The sequence below is a fragment of the Psammomys obesus genome, unplaced genomic scaffold (genome assembly GCF_907164565.1).
Source record: "Psammomys obesus unplaced genomic scaffold, mPsaObe1.curated_primary_1811, whole genome shotgun sequence".
Lineage (NCBI taxonomy): Eukaryota > Metazoa > Chordata > Mammalia > Rodentia > Muridae > Psammomys > Psammomys obesus.
In genome coordinates this window covers 1,304,019-1,323,592 of record NW_026596079.1, presented here as the reverse complement: position 1 = coordinate 1,323,592, position 19,574 = coordinate 1,304,019, and the positions used below count along the sequence as shown (strand labels likewise).

General features: G+C 46.9%; 1 protein-coding gene across 2 annotated transcripts; it reads left to right on the top strand.

Annotated features, from left to right (window-relative positions):
- The first annotated feature begins 6,927 nt into the window (after positions 1-6,927).
- Positions 6,928-15,136, top strand: Znf707 (zinc finger protein 707). Of its 2 annotated transcripts, none has more exons than XM_055626786.1 (4): positions 6,928-7,378; positions 11,224-11,380; positions 11,701-11,814; positions 13,200-15,136. In XM_055626786.1, the coding sequence occupies exons 1-4, from the start codon at positions 7,274-7,276 to the stop codon at positions 14,051-14,053; spliced, it is 1,230 nt and encodes a 409-aa protein (XP_055482761.1). In that variant the 5' UTR covers positions 6,928-7,273; the 3' UTR covers positions 14,054-15,136. The 2 variants fall into 2 exon arrangements, with proteins under 2 accessions (XP_055482761.1, XP_055482762.1); XM_055626787.1 differs by having other exon boundaries at positions 6,929-7,378; positions 11,227-11,380.
- Positions 15,137-19,574: the final 4,438 nt, after the last annotated feature.

Below are 19,574 nucleotides of genomic sequence, written 5' to 3'. Positions count from 1 at the left end.
TCTGTGTAATTGGCATATCCTTTATCTGTCTGTTTTTTTTGAGACAGTGTCCTACCCTATGACCCAGACTAGCCTCAAACTCACAGCCTTTCCTTAGCCTCTTGGGTGCTGGGAATTCAGATGTGTGCTACATCGCTTTCTACCAATCTTTGTTGCTATTTTTAAATTTGGGGGTGTTTGTTTTGTTGTCAGTGTGATCTGTTCTAGGAAGTACTGTCTCTCCAAGTTCTGATGATGCCTGCTTCTGGTAAGAGTTGCTGACAGTCTCCTGTCTGCAGTTACTGCCCACCAGGTATGGCCGAGTCCTCCCTCAGAGCTGTCCTCTACTTTGAGGATAGTGCCCTCATTGCTCTTTCTGTTTCAGCAGCTCCAGACCCACCTGTGTCTTTCTAACATTGCTTGTTTGAAAATGTGTCAAGATCTGTAAAAGATAGGTTAGAAGGTGCCATGCATTCTATGTGGAGTATGCTGAGGAAGCCAGACGGATCACAGAACAGTAAGTGATGTGGGCACCAGTCCATGTAGGAGCCCTGGGTGAGGAGGCAACTAGTGTCACTGTGGATCGGGGACAGCTCCACGAGTGGATGTTGTAAAGGATCCAGAGAAGTCAGTGGGCATTTGTCAGCCTCAGAGGAGAAATTTGGGATAGTGTCTCCACAGACAGCAGACTCTGGGTTGCCCTTCTGCTCAGGGTAGTACATGGTGGATTCCAGCCTTCAGATGTGCTCATTTCTGCCTCTGGACTCCTTTGGTAAGAGCATTAACCACTACTAGTTTTGAGACAATATAAAATAATTCTCATCCTAGAGGGCATGGTTTTAAGTTTTTAACAAATTCCAGCAACCCCCGAAACTTCAAGTAGGCAGGTAATTTTAAAAGGACATGTGATACCCATTTTTGGAAAACTTACTATCACATGACATAACTAATAGAGAAATGTTACCAGACCATTTCAGCCAGTACAACACAGTACCTACTTTTTAGAAAGTTTCTCTGCCCTTGGAGCAATACCATATTCAAGAAAAGTAACATTTCTTTTACCTTAAAAATTCCCCTTGTGCCCTTTCCAGAGTTGATCCAACCCTTGTCCCGGTAGCGACCTCCTGTGGGTGTAGAATGGCATTTCTTGTCCCAGAACCACCTACACATGGACTGGTGAAGTAGGTGCCCTTGTCTCTGACTTTGGTCACTTTGGCATGTTTTTAGAGTCTGTCAAATTGCTTTGCATTCGTTCTCTTGGCCAAGTAGGGTCCCATTGTATGGATAGACCATCATGAGCTCACTTGCTTATGGAAATTGGGATCTCAAGAATAAACTGGTATGAGCATTGTGTAAAAGCATTTATTTGCACATGTGTGTTTATTTCAGGTAAATACAGCTTTTATTATACCGGTTAGGTATACAGCTTAAGTGATTGTAACAGAACAATGAAAACTGGGTGGCTTGTAGACAGAAGGAATGTATTTTGCACAGTATTTGATTCTGAGGTACCCAAGGTCTGGTGAGGCTCTCATGGGTGGGTGCCTTCTCCCTGCAACCCAGCAGAGCGGAAGAGTTAGGGAGATTTGCAGAAGTCCCAACCACAAAGCTTCTGCTTATGAGTCAGTCACTTCTCAAAGCCCTGCCTTTTGATACCATCACTTTGGGGATTAGGATTTCAAAATGAACTTGGGGGAGGACACGTATGTTCAGTCTGTTACAGTAAATACTTTTTTAGCTTTATGCAAAGTTGCTGCAGAGAACTCTGGTGCTGTACTGCCCTGTGTTCCTGATGGTGTGTGAGTGCTCGAGATGCTCCCTGTCCTTGCCTGTGCCTGATATTGCCAGTCCATTCTGGGTTCTGTTTTTGTTATTGCTCTGTTTGGCTTTGTTTTGGTTTTTGGAATTGTATTGCTGTGTAGTTCAGACTGGTCTTAAATGATAATCCTGGGTAGCTTTACAGATTGTATTGTAGATACAAGCTACCATGATCAATTTGTAGTTTTAATTTTGTTTTTTGACAGACTCACTGTGCAGCCTTGGCTGTCATGGAGTGACAGTGTAGATTAGATTGGGCCCAAACCCACAGAGATACACCTGCCTTTGCCTTTTGAACACTGAAATTTAAAGATGCATGTCACCATGCCAGACCTTTGTATAGTTTTTTTTTGTTTTGTTTTGTTTTGTCTTGTTTTTGTTTTGTGTGTTTGTGGTTTTTGTTTGTTTGTTTGTTTGTTTTTGCAAAGCACCTTTCTAAGGTGCTAGAGAAATGGTTCAGTTGTTAAAAGCATTGGTTCCTCTTTCAGAGGACCTAGGTTTGATTCCCAGCACCCACTTGGAAGCTCACTGCTGTCTGTAACTTGAGTTCCAGGTTATCCAGTACCCTCTTCTGGCCTTCTTGAGCACCAGGAATGCACGTGATACACAGATATGTGTTGGCAAAATACCTATACACATAATAAATAAAAATTAAAACAGTTTTCCTTCCAAACTGGGCAGGGTGCCTTTCAGCTATAATCTGAATGGCTTGTAGGAGATGGAGCTGGGTTGGAGAAAGTCAGACTGGGGGCCTGTTACGCCCTCAGACCTCCCCTTCCCCATCCTCACTGTCTAGTCTCTGGCTGCCCTGAAGTGGGCAGCCCCCTCCCCTTCCACTGCCTGGTCTTGCTATCATCATGTTTCTGCCTCACCACAGTCCTACAGCAGCGAGGCAAACTCCATGGACCACATAAACCCTTTGAAACCATTGAGTACAAATAAGTCTGCATTTGTATCAACTTCAGATCTGTTGCCACAGCAAATGAAAAAGTAACAAGTTTCAAAGTCCCTTTTCATTTTGAACACATGTGCACACATTCTTGTTAAAAAAGCTGAGCTCAAATGGCTGGAGAGATGGTTCAGAGATTAAATGAACTGCCTGCTCTACCAGAGGACCCAGGTCCACTTCCCAGGACCTATCTAATGGCTCGGAATCATCTGTAACTTCAGTTCTGACACCCTTTTTTGGCTCCTTGGGTGCTGGATATATATGTAGGGGAAACATCCACAACCATAAAGTAAATTAAAATACTTGGTGTTGGCGTGTTTTTAGCTGTTTTATTTGGGTTCTTACATCCACCACCCTTCTACACCCCAATCCCTTCCAACACTCCAGGCAGGAGAGACAGAAGGTTAGTGGGAAGAGGGGGTGTTAAGACCTTTTTACTACTCCCTGCTGATTAGAGGTGGTGAGTTCTTTTGGGGAAGTCCAAAGTATCATCTCTTTTCTTACAACCACCTGACAGAGCAGCAACAGTAGCATCAGGAGCAGAAACCAGCAGGAGGAACAGCTGCATCTCCTCCTTCTCAACGTGCCCCTGCCCCTCTTGGGGCCCTGGCATTTATCCTCTCCAAAAAGTTCTCAGTATTCAAATGCTAACTATTCTCAGCTGGCAAAACCATCAAAGTCAGAGTCAGGAGACAAATAATGAGCAGCTACTGAAAATCTGACACAGCCTCATATCCCACATTTGGGGTTAAAACAATAACATATTCACATAATGTAACTGGGTTTTCTTTGTTGTTGTTTTCTTTGTTTTTGTTCTTTTTTTTGAGACAGGGTTACTCTGTAGCCCTGGCTGTCCTGTAACTCTCTTTTGTAACTCTCTTTGCTTTGAACTCACAGAGATCCACTTGCCTTTTGAGTTCTGGGATTAAAGGCCTGAGCCACCATACCCTGCTCTTAACTAGGCTTTTTAAGAAAACAAAATTCTCACTACAATTCTGTTTTGTTTCAAGACAGGGTTGATTTGTGTAACCTTGGAACTAACTCTGTAGATTAGGGTGGCCTCAAACTCAGAGATCCGCCTGCCTCTGCCTTCTGAGTGCTGGGATCAAAGGCATGCACCACCACTGCCCAGATAGAGTCTTGATGTCCCCTACTGGGGGTCTGAAACAGCCACTATGAGAGAAATGAATCAGTCACCTGACATTCTTCAACTGGCCACTCACCGGTTCTTTCTAGCCATGGTCAGCTGAAACCAAAAGGGAAACTCAACCTACTTTCTGCCCTCTTCGTCTGAAACCTGTAAGAAGGAACTGGAACTCTGCCCGGTAGGCCTGAACATTTCTCAGAGCCCCTCCCCATGCCCTTGTCTACCTGTCTATAGCATTAATATTTCTTCTAATAAATCTTTCATCAAAAGGATAATCCATCTCAGTCACCTCTTTGAACCTTGAAACTAAAACCTTTCAAACGGGGAAACGAATAAAACATACAATTAACACACAAATGTGAAGTATAATGACGTGAGAAGTGTGCGTTTTCTATATAAAAGACAGCTTGTTGGTAGATCTCCTGAGTTTGAAGTCAACCTGGTCTACATTCCAGAAGAGCCAGAACTACACGATGACATCTTGTCTCAAAAATAAAAGATAGCTTGCCTACCAATGGGTGGAAATGTGTGTGTATACATACATACATACATGTAGCCCTGGCCATCCTGGAACCCACTCTGTAGACCAGGGTGGCCTCGAAAGGCGTGCACCTCCACAGTCCGGCCATGGGATATTATTCTTTTAAGTCTCCACCTTTACAATCATCACCTTTTTTTAATCTTTGAGACAAGGTCTCTACTGTTTAGCTCAGGCTGTCCATGAGCTTGCCATGTACATCAGGCTGCCCACATACTCAGAGATCCACCTGCCTCTGCCAAATTCTGGGATTAAAGACCTGTACCATCATGCCTGGCTCTTTGTTCTGTTCTGGCTTTTGAGACAAGGGTTTCTCTTTCACCTTTAATCTTTCCCACCTTGTAAAACTTATGCAAACCTTTCCATTTCTCCTACCAGGTAAAACTTGTTTATTACAAAGGCCTGGCTTCATTTTGGGACCTTGACAGCCTGATGGCTGAGCCTCTCTCCATTTCCTTTGCACTGATTCCTTTAAAACTAGCCAATTGCAAAAGACTGAGGTCAGACCCCAGCAAACAGCAAAAAGATAGTTACAACCTACAGTAGAATAATAACCAAGTGAACTTCCTATCTTGGTGCACTTATAGTAGGATTTGGGTTCTGGTGCATCCGATTTTACAAGAAGAAATTAACCTTGCCAAGCTACTCTGTTCTGTGCTACTTTGTGCAACACCAAGATGAATGCTTCTAACATAACATACCACTTTCAATCAGTTATGATGGTTTCAATTTTGTTTATTTTGGTTTTTTGAGGCAGGGTTTCTCTGTGTAGCCCTGGCTATCCTAGATTCCCTTTGTTGGAATTTACAGAGATCCTCCTGCCTCTGCCTCCCGTGTACTGGGATTAAAGGTTTGTACCACCAGCAGCCAGCAATGCTTACAATTTAAGCAAAACCAAAAGCCCAGAAACAGCCAGGAGGGGTGTGGTGACACACGCCTTTAATGCCAGTACTAGGGATGCAGAGGCAGGTGTAAAGATGTGCGTTTGACGTCAGCTTGAGCTACAAAGTGAGTCCAGGACAGCCAGGGCTACACAGAGAAACCCTGTCTTGAAAAACCAAAACCAAACCCCTCCCCCAAAAAACAAAACAAAACACAAAAAACCAGAAACAACTCTCAGTAGAACAATAACAGGATGGAGGAATTTGGACCTCTCTGGGCTACTGCTTTAGAGCACAGGTGCACCTGATGTAGAAAGTGCGTTAATTCCTCAACAAGTCAAACACAGGATTAACACATAATCTAGAAAATTTAAGAATCTCTATCTTCTGAATTCACAGCCCAAAGAAGCGAACGTGAACAGATAATGTACACCCATGTTCTCAGCACCCTTGTTCAACATAAACCACAAGAGGCTTCTGTACTGGGTGGGCCCTTAGCAGACCAGACTCAACAAAGGTGTCAACCGTAATCATGTCTCAGGCATCAAAGGAAACTAGGTTAACTGACCTTTTGGGAGAGGGTGGATTTCCGTGAGCAAGGCAGAAGAGTCTGCTCTGCTTTCATCCTTACACGAAAGCACCTGGATTAACCCAGTGTTCCTGCAGTTGGTTTTTTCTATTCTCTGTCTCTGCCTTAGGAAGAAAGTAACTGTGACAAGACCAAGTTTTGTTTAGTTTGTTTGTTTTTGTTTTTCGAGACAGGGTTTTGCTGTGTAGCCCTCGCTGTCCTGGAATTTGCTCTGTAGACCAGGCTGGCCTGCAACTCTCAGAGATCTGCCTGCCTCTGCTTCCCGAGGGCTGGGCTCAAAGGTGTGTGCCACTGCTGACACCTGTCAGGACCAATCTTATTTCTGCCTTTATCTTTCTTTCCTTTAGATCTTCCCTCTGTATAAAACAAACATCTGCTCAACTCGTGGGATTCTCTTATTGTGTAATAAAGTGTTATCTAAATTAGAATTACAATTAAGTTTGGATCTTTAGAATTAAGTTTGTTATTTAATTATAATTATGATCCAAGTGTCCTTTGACTGATGAGAAACAGAATGAGGTAGGAAATCAGACATGAACCGACATGAACCTGGCAAACATCGGATCTAGACAGTCATAGGACAAATTAGAAACAAAGCAGCTTCGGCTGCTTGAGAGGAACTGGAGAAAGGTTCTCTAGGGCAGGGAGATTCCTGATTTGCATGATAAAGAGCTTTCAATATGCAAAAAGCAAAACCGTGCTAGTCTAGAACACTATGTAACTCAACAGGTTAAGACGGAAGCTGTGTTATTACTTGTACTTTATCATACATAAAAGAAAAGTCGGGCGTAGTAGCGCACGGCTTTAATTCCATCACGAGGAGTCGGGGGAGAAGGGGCAGGGGCGGGTGGACTTCCGAGTTAGAGGCCAGCCTGGTCTACAGGGTTCCAGGATAGCCAAGGCTACACAGAGGAACCCTGTGTCAAAACTCCGACAAAACAAAAACCTCCTCCAAGAGGACTCAGGAGAGCCACATCCCAGCCAGCCTCCACGGTGGGCCGACCTGCAGGCCAAGGGCGAGCCGATCACGAAGGCTTTCAGCCAGGTGCACACTAAGGGCGACCGCCCGCAGCAGACGGAGGGCGTGGCCTCTGGGGCCCGGCCGGCCCACACTTCCGCCTACCCGCAGGCTCGTCTGGCGCGCACCATCGAGTCGCCGCTCCTAGAGTAGCTGCAAGCGGCTTCAGTCGCTGGCGTATTTCCGCTGGAGAGTTGAAGTCAGGGCGGCGGGCGGCGGAATTGAGGGCTGAAGCCGCCGGAGCTCAAGAGTTGTCCGGTGCCGGTCTTGCATGCTGCTCCGCTCCTCTCCGCTCCGCACCACCGCGCTTGCGCTGAAGCCGACCCGACCCCGGGCACCGCCTGAGGCCTTCAGATGCGCCCCCATCTCGCTGCCGCTGCACCCCGGGAGACTCGACACGATCGCTGTTTCCAACCGGGCAACGCTGGTCCCGGGCGGGCTAACCGCGAGGCTCCTCGGGTGAGTCTGGACCCCCTACCCCCACCCCCGGCCCCCCGGTCCCCTTTGTCCCCACGGCACCCGCGCTCCGGTTTCCTGCCTCTTCGCTGGTACTGCTCTCGGTCAGCCCTCGGGTCTCGGTCCAGGTCTCTGTCGGTTTCTGCCATCCAGGACTGCTGTCTTCTGTTTTAGGGTGGATTTCCCACACTCCCTGATCTGGCCTTGAAGTCCAGCCAGGCTTGGGGCACATGTTCTGGTGTTCAGAGGAGAGAAAATACTCTTACTTTATCATCCAGATTTTGTGGTTGGCAGTCACCCGTGTTTCCCAAGCTTCAGGTCTTCCAGCTGTGTCCCAGCTTTGCGGCCTTGCCAATCAAGTATGGGTAATCATGCAGATAAGCACTTTTATAGATGACTAGTCCTGTCGCAATGTCGCAAGGTTGAATGCCTCCAGGCTCAATTTTTGTGATAGCTGTTAAAATAATTTACCTGCTTTGTTTTGAGGTAAAGTCTCCCTTTTGTATCCTGGCTGGCCTGAACTTTTGCCGACCCCTTTGCTCCTGTCTGCTTAGTGTTAGTACGGCTTATTTCTACCCCTTTAAAATGTTTTTCTCTTTTTCCCGTAGTTTGTAGAAGTTATTCTGGATACTAGTTCTTTGGGAGAAAAATAAATTGGAAATCTTTTCTCTGTGGCTTGCCCTTTCATCTCCCTAAGTCCCTTTTAGAACCAGAAAACCTTTTTGGTTGGTCCACTACATTTTTTATTTTGTTTGGCTTGTTTTTTAAGTACCCCAGACTGTCTTTGACATAGCTATGTCGGCAGAGTTGATAGAATGGTTAATTTCTCAACTTGACACAATCAGAATCATTTGGGAAGAATGTCTCAATAAAAGATTTTTAGCTCAGGTTGGCTTATGGGCATGTCTGTGGGACATTGCCTTGATGAATTTAATGATATGGGCAGACCCAGGTTTGGGTCCCTGGACTATGGAAATTAGAGAAAGCTAGATTGAGTTCTAAAAATGTATTAGTTCATTCTTCTGCTTTTGACTATGTGACTAGCTGTCTTTAATCAGTGGACCCACTGTAACTTGGAATTGTAAGCTAGTTAAGCCTTTCTTCTCTAAATTTTGTTTTATTTTTTGGTCTGGATTTTATCACAGCAGCAGAGATGAAACCTGGCCTTGGGATCTTTTGTTCTTTTATTTATTTTTTTTTTGGGGGGGGGGGGGGCGGACCGGGTCTCTATAGCCCTGGCTGCTCTGGAACTATGTAAGCCTTGCTGGCCTGGACTTGGAGTTCTTCTAGGATTAGCATGTGTGGGCCAACAATCCTGGGCCTTGCCCTGAACTCTTGCTCCTTTTGTCTTTGGTGCTTGGATTATAGGCCTACCCCAGCAGCAGCTTTTATTTATTTGTTGGAAATTTTTATTTACTGTGTGTATATATTTGAGTGTGGGGCGTGAATGTGCCACTCTGCATATTTCTCCTTCCACTCTATGAGTCCAGGGGATTTAACCCACATGACATCTGTCATTTTTACCTGCTGAGCCGTCCAACTTTTTTCTTTTCCTTTTTTTTTTTTTTTTTTTTTCTTCAGTTTTCCAAGACAGGGTTTCTCTGTGTAGTAGTCTTGGCTGCCCTGGAATCGCTTTGTAGACCAGACCAGGATGGCCTCACAATGATCCACCTGCCTCTGCCTCCCTGAGTGCTGGGATTAAAGCCATGCACCACTATGCCTTGCCAACTTTTTTCTTCTCTTTTCTTTTTTTTTTTTTTTTTTTTGTATTTTGAGACAGGGTTTCTCTGTGTAGCCCCTGGCTGTTCTGGACTCCTGTTCTGTAGACCAGGCTGGCCCAAACTCAGAGATCCACCTGCCTTTGCCTCCCTGAACGCTGGGATTAAGACGTGTGCCACCACCCCGTTTTAGCTTTCTTCTTTTAAAGTTGATGCTTTTTGTGTCCTGTGAGCATAGTCTTTGCCTGCCTGCCTTGAGTTTATGAGGAAAATGTAATGTCACTTTCTTCTACAAGCTTTCTTAATTTTAAAGCTTTTGTTTGGAGATAGGGTCTTACTGTGTAGCTTTGGTTGACCCAGAACTAGATCAGCCTCCCAGACCCGACTGCCTCTGCCTTCCAAGTCCTGGGATTAAAGGTGTGTACCAGGGGCTGGAGAGCTAGCTCAGGCTGCTCTTCCAGAGGGACCCAGTTCTAAGATGTGTACCACACACCCAGCATAACCGTCTTTATTTGTATCATTGCTTTTGTCATAAAACATCTGTCATGGTGACAGTCAGGGCTACTCAGTGAGACCCTGTCTCAGGGAGGGAAGGAAGAAAAAAGGAAGAAAAAAATTTAACTCTTTATGGATCCTTTTTCTGATGGGTCTATTCCTTTGAACTGTAAGCCTGTCTTTTGAGTTTTGGGGATGGAGGGGGGGGGTGCTTGCTTTGTTTTTGAGATAGGATCTCTCTATGTACCCATAGCTATCTTGGAACTTGCTCTGTAGACCAGGCTGGCCTCGAACTCAGAGATCCACCAACCTCTGCCTCCCAAGTGCTGGGATTAAAGATGTGTGCCACCCACCACAGGACATCGCTCACTTGCACTTTAAAATGGCATTCAAACGGTATCTCAGATCTTTCGAGGTGATCAAATTGATTGTAGCTTTGGTTTTCTCCTTTGTCCTATTAATTTAGTAGTTTTTTCTTGGGAAGCATGGACAGATCTGTTAGCCCCAGATAAATACAGTGATTATAGTAACTTAACTTGACACCTGGGATGGGCCTCTGGGCATGCCTTTGAGGAATTTTTCTTTTCTCCGTTTACTTTGAGGCAGTCTCTCTTTGTATCTTTGGCTGGCCTTTGGCTCACAAAGATCCACATCCCTCAGCGACCACACCCAACTAGGGGAGATTTTCCTAATTGGTTAACTGAAGTGGAAAGATCCACCCTGACCCTGAGTGGCAGCATTTCACCCACAGACTCCTTTGTCAAATGAAGGAGCTGAGCATAAGCAGGCTTGAGGGATTGGTGGGTCAGTTTTAGTGAGAGCGTAGTGGCCCTCCCGCCTCCCATTACACTGTTAACAATCTCATGACCGGTGCGGCACACGTAGTTATTACTGTGCTGTTTGCTTATTGTGTTGTCCTGACTACAGAATCAATATCATCTCTGTTTCTTGACAGCAATGGGAGGATCTGGAGGGATGATCATACTCTGCCTCAGCCGAACCAAAGCAGTGGCTAATGATGGCTCATTTCTTTCTTTTCTTTTTGATTTTTCAAGATACATTTTCCCTGTGTAGCCTTGGCTGTCCTGGAACTTGGTCCCCAGTTCAGGCTGCCTGCCTCTGCCAGCCGGGTGCTGGGATTAAAGGCATGTGCCACTACAAGGCTTGTGCCACTGCATTGCCTCCTTGGTTCGCTTTCAATGGCACAGGATATATTGGGGAGTTACATGCCCAGCACAGTGGGGAAATTTTCTGAATCAACTTTTCTTGTTGTTGCGACTAAAGCAGCTTAAGAGAGGAGGGGTTTGTTTAGGCTTGCAGGTTGAAGGGATACAGCCCATCATGGTGGCAGGCAGGAGTGTTTGCTGAAGCTGGACAGATAGCATCCTTGGGCAAGAGCTCAACCGGCTCTTCCCCTTTCTGTTAGACTGGAACCACAGCCCAAAGGACAGCAGTGCATGTATTTCAGGGTTGGTTAGACTTCTGTGGAAACACCCTCACAAATACATCCAAAGGTGTATCTCCTAGGTGTTCCTCAATGAATATTAACCATCATAGATATACTTGCCTTACCCTTTCTTCCTGTGCTGTGTGTGGGTTTTAGCATGCTCTTTCTGACTCGCTGTCTCTCGGTAGCAGGCAGTCCTAGAGCCATCTGTGTGCCGGGTGCCAGTGACCTTCAGAGATGTGGCTGTGTACTTCTGCAGGGAGGAGTGGGAGTGTCTCAGCCCTGGCCAGAGGACTCTCTACCGGGATGTGATGCTGGAGAACTTCAGGAACTGCACTGAGCTGGGTAAGGACTACATGTTAGTTTCTGGAGCCTGGTAGGTCCTGGCTAAAGACCCCTGTGCTGTGTCTGGTATCTTTTAGCTCCCCTGGTGGCTTCTTTCCTCAAACCCTTGGGCCTTTGCAGGGGCCTGGTGTCAGTGCTCACGTTCAGGCATGCATACTTCTGTCTCCCTCTTCCTTGTTCCTGCTTCCAGGCACTTCTCCAGGGATCTACAGGGGCTGGCCAGGCTGCTGGGTTCCTCTTGTGTTCCCCAGAGTCAGTCTGAGTCCTAGCCTTACGTTGTCTTTTACACAAATCAGACACTATCTCTCACTTTTGAAAAGGGTACTGTGGCCCAAGACCAGACCTTGTTTCTCACCTGCAAGAGTGGGATGAGCCATGGGTTGAAGACTGGGACAGATCTGAGTCTCTGGAAGCACAAAAAGGTGTCTGCCCAGGTAAGCGAGATGCAAGTAGACTGCTCTTGGTTGATCCACCCCAAATTTCCTGGCACTAAGACCACTTTTCCACCCTCACACAGACACAGAGGGAGAGTGGATGAAGAGCTCCTTCTGAATTAGGGACTTTGGAGCTGGCGTGAGTGGCATACTTCTGCCACTAAGCTCTGACGGGAGGGATGTGGACCCTTGTAGTAGAAGAGAGGTATTTGAGAAAGGGAGACAGTGTCCTAGCACTGTCTGTCACGAGTGTAGGAGTGGCTGAGATCTTACTGTAGTAGCCATTTGGCAATACAGACAGACACAGAGAGAGTGTGTGTGTATGTGTCTCAGTCTGACAGCATCATGCTCCAGGTTTATGACACCTGGGCAGGTTCTCTGTTTCAAGTATGTTTGCTCATTTGTAAAATTAGGATAAAGCCTTGGCCCTTCAGACATTCCCAGTGGTGGTCATGAAAGGGATTTTGTTTTCTTTTTGTCATAGTGGTCATGGAACCCAAGGCTTTAGGTAAACATTTATCTGTCAGGCTATAACACAGTCCAGGTCCATGCCCCACCCCCCAAGAGAGGGTTTTTCTGTATAGCAGCTAAGAGCTCTGGCTGTCTTAGAACTCACTCTGTAGATGAGGCTAGCTTCAAACTCACAGAGATCTGCCTCCTGATTGCTGGGATTAAAGGCATGTGCCATCACTGCCCAGCTCAGGTTTTGTTTTTTATTTCATATCCTCTCAGAAGTGAGATCAAGCAGCTTTGTGAGCCTGAGACAGGTGGGAGGTCCCCAGATTATGTGGAGCCCCCAGCTGAAGAGTGTATCAGGCCCCTGTTTGCAGGAAGCTTATGGCTGGCAGAGTGGGTAGTTCTAAATTGTAGAGAGCTCTCAATGCCTGCCCCAGGTCCACCTCCATGATAGGAACAGGTTCTATTACAAGAGCTGACACAAGCTTAATGGGCACCTAAGTGGTATTTTTTTAGTTCATTTAAACCCATTTATGCTGGGTAATGGTGGTACCCTTTTAATCCCAGCACTTGTAGGCATTGGCAGGTGGATCTCTGAGGTTGAGGTCTACAGAGTGATTTCCACCAGGACAGCCAGGGCTACACAGAGAAACCCTGTCTCCAAAATATGAAACCAAAAACCAATTTCTTTTGTGTCGTTGTACCAGTCCCTGTCTTCCACTGTCTGGGTCAGGTGAACATCAGGATTCACTTTCCAGTCCCCCATTGTTAGTTTAAGCTCATCTGTGTACAATCAACAATTTTTTGTTCTCCATAATTCATGCCACTTTTCTTTGACTCCCTAAGTAGACTGAGTTGATTTGACACTTGGTAGCTCTTCTTCATCCTCTGTTGGGTGGTTCTGTGTAAATGCATCTGTTCCTCCACAGGAGGCAGAAAGTCCATAGATCATAAGAGACCCCGTGATCTTCTTGCTTCGGCTCATGAGAAGGTCTGTTCGCAATCAGGAGCCAAGAGAGGGGCTGCCTTGAGGAAGAGTGTCCTGACATCCAGTAAGATACACCTTCCCAGAGCTACCTCAGGGAGGAAAATGGACAAACACGAAGCTTTCCAGAACCAGATGTGTGGAAGATCCCGCAGGAAGCAGCCAGGCCTCAAGGAGCAGTGCAAGAGCGGTGTAGAGGGGCATCCGTTTATCTGTGGCACGTGTGGGAAGGCACTGAGCTGCCATAGCCGGCTAGCTGCTCATCAGACAGTCCACACTGGAACTAGGTCGTTTGAGTGCTTTGAGTGTGGCCAGACATTCCGCTGGGTTTCAAACCTTCTTCGGCACCAGAGAAATCACACGAGTGAAAAGCCCTTCTGCTGTGAGGTATGTGGACAGGCCTTCAGCTTGAAGGACCGCCTGGCCCAGCATCGCAAAATCCACACAGAACACCGGCCCTATGTGTGCAGTGACTGTGGGAAGGCTTTCAAACAGAAATCAAACCTCCTCCGGCACAAACTCGTTCACACGGGAGAAAGGCCTTTCTACTGTGACAGCTGTGGTAAGACCTTTCGTACTAAAGAGAATCTCAACCACCACCAGCGGATTCACAGCGGAGAGAAGCCTTACACCTGCGGAGAGTGTGGGAAAGCCTTCAGGTGGCCCAAGGGCTTCAGCATCCACCAGAGGCTGCACCTGACAAAGAGGTTCTATGAGTGTGAGCACTGTGGGAAGGGCTTCCGCCATCTGGGCTTTTTCACAAGGCATCAGAGAACTCATGGGCGGGGAGAGGTATAGAGGCATCTGTGGACAGCTGGACCTTTCCTGTTCTAGGCCCTGGGGAAGAACTACAGCAGGTGCTCTCAAGCCTAGAGGCCATGTAGTCCTTGAAACAACCGTTTGCAAATCTCTGAGGAAGTTGTGCCAGGATATTGACAGAGGGAAGGGGACTGAAGTATGCTGGCAGAGCCGGCAAAAGCTGCTCCTTGCTTCTCTGCTGTGTCAACTGAGGAATTTGCCCCTGTCCCGAGTGTCACTTGTGTGCACTTTAACTCTTTTCTCTCATAGCCCTTCCACCATGTCTCCTGTGTTTGGGGAGGTAGGTTTGGGCCTTGAGCTTACTCTTGGAGCTGGTAAGATGGCCCAGTGGGTAAAGGCACTTGCTGCAAAGCTTGATAACTGAGTTTGGTTCCCAGGGATGCACATGATATGTGGAGAGAACCAAAGGCCATAAGTTGCCCTCTGACTTCCTGCACATGTGTGTGCATAAGGACACACAATAAATACATAAGTCAATGAAAAAAAAAAAAAAAAAAGCCTCCTCTGCAACCTCAGGAGGTGGTCATAGACATAGACACCCTTGTTAAAGGGCTACAGAGACCTGGATTCACACTGGGCTGGCATGTAGAAGTTTGTTAAAGCATCCCCAGCTCTTTCTCCAGCGGTTTACTCAGCTAGAGATACTGGATCTTGGGTTCTGTTTATTTGGTTTCATTGAAGTATGACTGGAGGGTTATTTCCCAGTGGGGTGGGAGTACTACCTGGAGCTTCGGTGCCCCTTTGCTTCAGGTGTGATCCTTGGTAACCGTGTAGAGCTGTCCAGTGCTGGGCAGGGAAGGGTGGCTGGAGCCTTCGCTTCTGGGTGTGTTGAGAGCTGGATGCTCCTCACTGTCTTGTTTCTCTGTACGGGATCATGAGCTGTAGAGATGGCTGCCAAACTAGGCCTTTTCCCAGCTTTTGTTCCTTCAGGAATGAAACTCCACTAAAGTGTCACAGGCTGTGACCACAGCATGCAAAAGTGATGATTTCACCCGCCGTTGCCCGAGGTGCTTCTCAGTTCAGCTCTGACCCTGGTGCCTTGGGAACTGTTCATGGCCTAGAATTAGCCTGGCCCTACAGCGGTGTGAGGTGGCCATGTGCATGCATCACGGGGCATCTTCAGTTCTAAATCAACATGCCAGTTTTTCAGACAGAAATTTGTCTACCAGGTGGAGCTCATGGACCTAGCCCTGCTCTCTGCAAGCTGATCGAGAAACCAAACTCTTTTGTCTTCATTATAAATCAGGTTAACTCTAGATCTGATAACAGGAATCCAGGTTCTAATCATAGCACCCACATGACAGCTCACAACAGTCTGTAACTCCAGTTCCAGGGGATCCAACACCTTCTTCTGGCCTCTGTGGACACCAGGCACATGTGGTGTGTAGATGTACATGTAGGCAAAACACCCATACACATACTTTTTTAAAAAGTGTCAGTTACCAAATGCACGTGGGATTGGAAAGGAATTTATAGGAAATGGAAACCCAAAGAACAGATTCTGCTGAGAAAGTACTGAGCCACACCCCACAGGAGATGATACGAGATAACCCAGTAAATCAGGTGGAGCTGAGAGATGGCTTTGATCTTAATAAGCTGCCGTAAGTTTTCCAGATTCTTAAGTGTATGGCTCTGTTGCCTACATGTATACCTACAGCATGTGTGTACCTGGTGCCCACAGATGTCTGGAAGAGAATCAAATACCCAGCAACTAGATTTATAGATGGTCGTGAGCACCATGTGGGTACTGGGAACAGAACCCAGGTCCTCTGCAAGAGCTGTACGTTTTCTGAATCCCTAAGCCATTGCCCTAGCTTTAAAAACTTACTTAAGCCAAGCCTGATCCTCCTGCTTCTACCTCCTAAATGCTAAGATTATAGGTCACTGCAGTGTACCTGGTTTTATGCAGTCCCGGGGGTCAGACCCAAGACTAGGTATACATTCTAGTTGACACTTTTCCAATTGAGCCACATCCCCAGCCCTGTAAAAAGTAATTTTTCAGACCATAGAAAAGTGAACAGAGCTTTGGTGTTCAGGTGTATGAAGGAACTGGAAGTTAGCTGAGTATGTTTGAAATGTCTATAATTTCTTAATTTATACATACTGACAGTTGTTTAAGTCAGATGGTAAAGTTTGTTTGTGCTGGACACCATGACAAAATACCACAGACAGGGTAGCTTAACCAAACCATTTTCCTCAGGTCTGGGGGCTTGGAAGATCATAATGGCAGCATCTTATTTTCTGGTGAGACCTCTTCCTGATTTACACGAAGGGAAACTAGAGCCTTGTTCTTTCTGACAAAAGCACTGATCCCACTGGGGGGCCCATTCCTGTGATTTCATCCAGGGTGACTTCTTCAAGACCCCACATCTGCTCTAGTGCCATTGAGTTGGAAGTTCCAACATTAGAACTATTACAGCAGTTGTCCAGGTTCACTTCTGTACGTCAGGAGCCAGTGAATGGGTGTGTGTGTGTCCCATATTCAGATGGTATTGTTTACACTTGGATAAACAAAAATACATGCTTGCCTTTCACCTCAGGACTGCCAGGCAGAGCGGTCTGTTCTATGTCCAGTGGGTGGAGTTGGGAAGGCCTTTCATACGTAGGAGAGGTAGAAAGGCCTGCTGTGGAGCACATTGCCTTGAGTGTGGGGAGTGGGCGCTTTGACCTGAGTGGTTTTGTTTGCAGTTGTGGAGATTGGATCTACACAGAGCTAGGCAGGTGCTGCTGAACTGCCTCCCTAACTGTCTTTGACACAGTCTGATCTTGAATTTGCCAGCCTCCTGCCTCAGCCCCCACAAATGGTTGGGCTCACAAGCCTACACTGCCAGTCCCTGTAGACCTGAGTTTTGAGTGCTTTTCCAGAACCAGCTGGCATCTACCTGATTTAGTTTTGTTTGGTGTGTGTGTGAGTGCATGTGTGTGTGAGTGCATGCGTCTCATGTTTATGTGTGTGCATATATTTTCCTGCAGTGGGCATAGGGACAGTGAAGGGAACAGCAGAGTGGTTTCATCTCACTGTCTACCCACTGCCTTCTCAAAGCCGAATAAAGGGGTCTCATTGGTGTTCTGTAAGCAGGTGAGTGGTCAGCAGTTTCTCAGGACCACATCAGCCCTGTAGGGTGTGTGTGCTCGGGGCTACTTGATTGTCCCATGGGGCCAGCAAGTGGCAGAACTGTGCCTATGACCTTGATCCCAGGCAATACTCACTTGTCTTGGCCAGCAGGCTATAAACCATGTGACATTCACTGATGACCTTGAACCAGAGGTGAAAAGTCTGGACAAAAACCCACCAATTCCTGAACTCCCTAAACTCAGGACTTCAGATCTCACCAATCCTCACTTTACTAATCCCTGCCCAGCAAACTCCACCCCCTAAGAAATCCTATATAAAGACTGCATGCGTCCAGTTCCCTACTATCTTCTGGGAGCAGAAGCAGCCACTCTTGGATTCATCTCTCCTCTGCTGGATTTGTCCCTCCAGTCTCTGGTGTGACTACTGCCTGGTGAGACTCATCAGAAGAAGCAATGAAGAGAAAGAAGCAAAGAAGGAGCAGGGCTTAAGACTCCTAAGCTCCTCAGTTCCTCAGGGGTTGTGCTAACTCTCCTGTGGGAGCTGCAAGGAGACCTCAGAGCTGTGTGGTTTTTGGGTTCCATATCTCAGGATACTCTTGGGACACTGTCCCACCTCAGAGCTGGGATACCTTCCCAGGCCTTGGAGTTGTGGCATACCCTTCCCAGGATACCCTCCCATCCAAGTACCAGTAAGGCCAACAACAAGAAAAACCACCATGACCAAAAACAACTTAAGTTTCCAGAGGGGTATAAGAGTCCATGTGTAGGAGACACAGTGGCAGAAGCAGGAAGCTGAGAACTCATCCTCAACCACAAGCACTAAGCAAAGACAAAATTGGAAGTAGGATGAGGCTTTTAATGGAAAAGTGTGCCCCCAGTGACACACTTCCTCTAGCAAGGCAGTACTTCCCAAATTGCCCCCCCCCCCCATAGTACCACCAACTCAGGGACAAGCACTCAAAACACCAAAGCCAACAGGGGAACATCCAGAAGTGATGGTACTCATTGGCAACCACAGAGAGATCGAAGGAAGGATTCCGTTCAGGTCCAGCCTGGTGAACCTATATATTATTTGACTTGCTTTACAGCAGCTGCACAACAGAGATGCTTCATACCAGGTCCCACCTTCAGTGAACACCCCACTTAATATACTCCAGCATTTCTGAGGACCGCCTGCAGCTGGGGCAAGATGAAGACAGAGTTGTAGGCTGGCAGCAGGCAGTGTCCAGAATCTTATGTGGTCTGATGAGCCACTCCCTTTACAGGGAATGTTAATGGGCTTGGTTTTCTGAGGGTGTCTGGGTAATCAGCTTAGAAGGTAGTGAGTGCTTCACGCTGCAGCATCTGAGGCTGGGCGGTGGTGGTCCACGCCTTCACTCCCAGCATTCAAGGTTTTTTAAATTGTTGCCTACACCTGTGTATGCAGCACGTGGCAGAGGCACGCAGATCTCTGTGAGTTCAAGGCGAGCCTGTTCTATAAAGCAAGTTTAGGAGAGCCAAGGCTACACAGAGAAACCCTGTCTCAAAAAACCAAACCAGACCCCCCCCCCAAAAAAAACAACAACAAAACCCAACCCTGTAGCATCTGAGGGGTGGGAGATGGCTCGCTGGATACAGTGCTTCCTGTGCAAACTTCCTTCCAAGTTTGGGTCCCTAACACTCACATAAAAAGCTTAATGAGGGGGGCTGGAGAGATGCTTCAGAGCTTAAGAACACTTACTGTTCTTCCAGAGGTCCTAAGTTCAATTCCTAGCAATCACATGGTGGCTCATACCCATCTATAGTGAGATCTGGTGCCTTCTTCCGGTGTGCAGGCAGAATGTTGTATAAATAATAATATTTTAATAAAAGCTTAATGAGCATGTGCCCCACCCTTAATGGTAGGGGCTGAACTCCTGGGGCAAGCTGGCAAGCTGGATTAACCTAGGTTCGGCAAGAGATCTCACCTCAGAGAGAGTGATCAAGGAAGACCCCGATGGTGTCGGGCTCTGGCCTTCACGAGCGCAAACGTATTTTTGCAAACCTCCATCTAGCCATACACAGCACATACAAGCAAGATTACACCATCTGATGTTATCTCTGAGAGGAGAGATGTTGTAGGCTGTTAATAATATTTACTATGGGTTTATCTTCTAGTAATGCTGCTGTTAATCCTCAACAGCTGTATAACCAAATCACACAGAGACTGGGTTTTTAGTTAACCTAGAACACAGTGCTGGGCAATATTTACTCCCTCCTAAACCTCCAAGCCCTCAGTTTCCTAACATTTAGATTTCCCACATTTTACTTGCTTTTTGTGAAATCTTAGGTCTGGTTCATGCTTTAAGTCCTCCAAGCTCTCTCCTCCCGCTCTGCTCTCCTCGCGCTCTCCTCTCCTCGAGCTCCTCCTCCTTCTCGCCCCTTCCTGTTCTCTAGCTCCTCCCTT

Coding starts and splice junctions, on each gene's coding strand:
- Znf707 (XM_055626786.1), top strand. CDS start 7,274: ATGCGCCCCCATCTCGCTGCCGCTGCACCCCGGGAGACTCGACACGAT. Junction 7,379..11,223: donor CTAACCGCGAGGCTCCTCGG/GTGAGTCTGGAC, acceptor GTCTCTCGGTAG/CAGGCAGTCCTAGAGCCATC. Junction 11,381..11,700: donor CAGGAACTGCACTGAGCTGG/GTAAGGACTACA, acceptor ACTTTTGAAAAG/GGTACTGTGGCCCAAGACCA.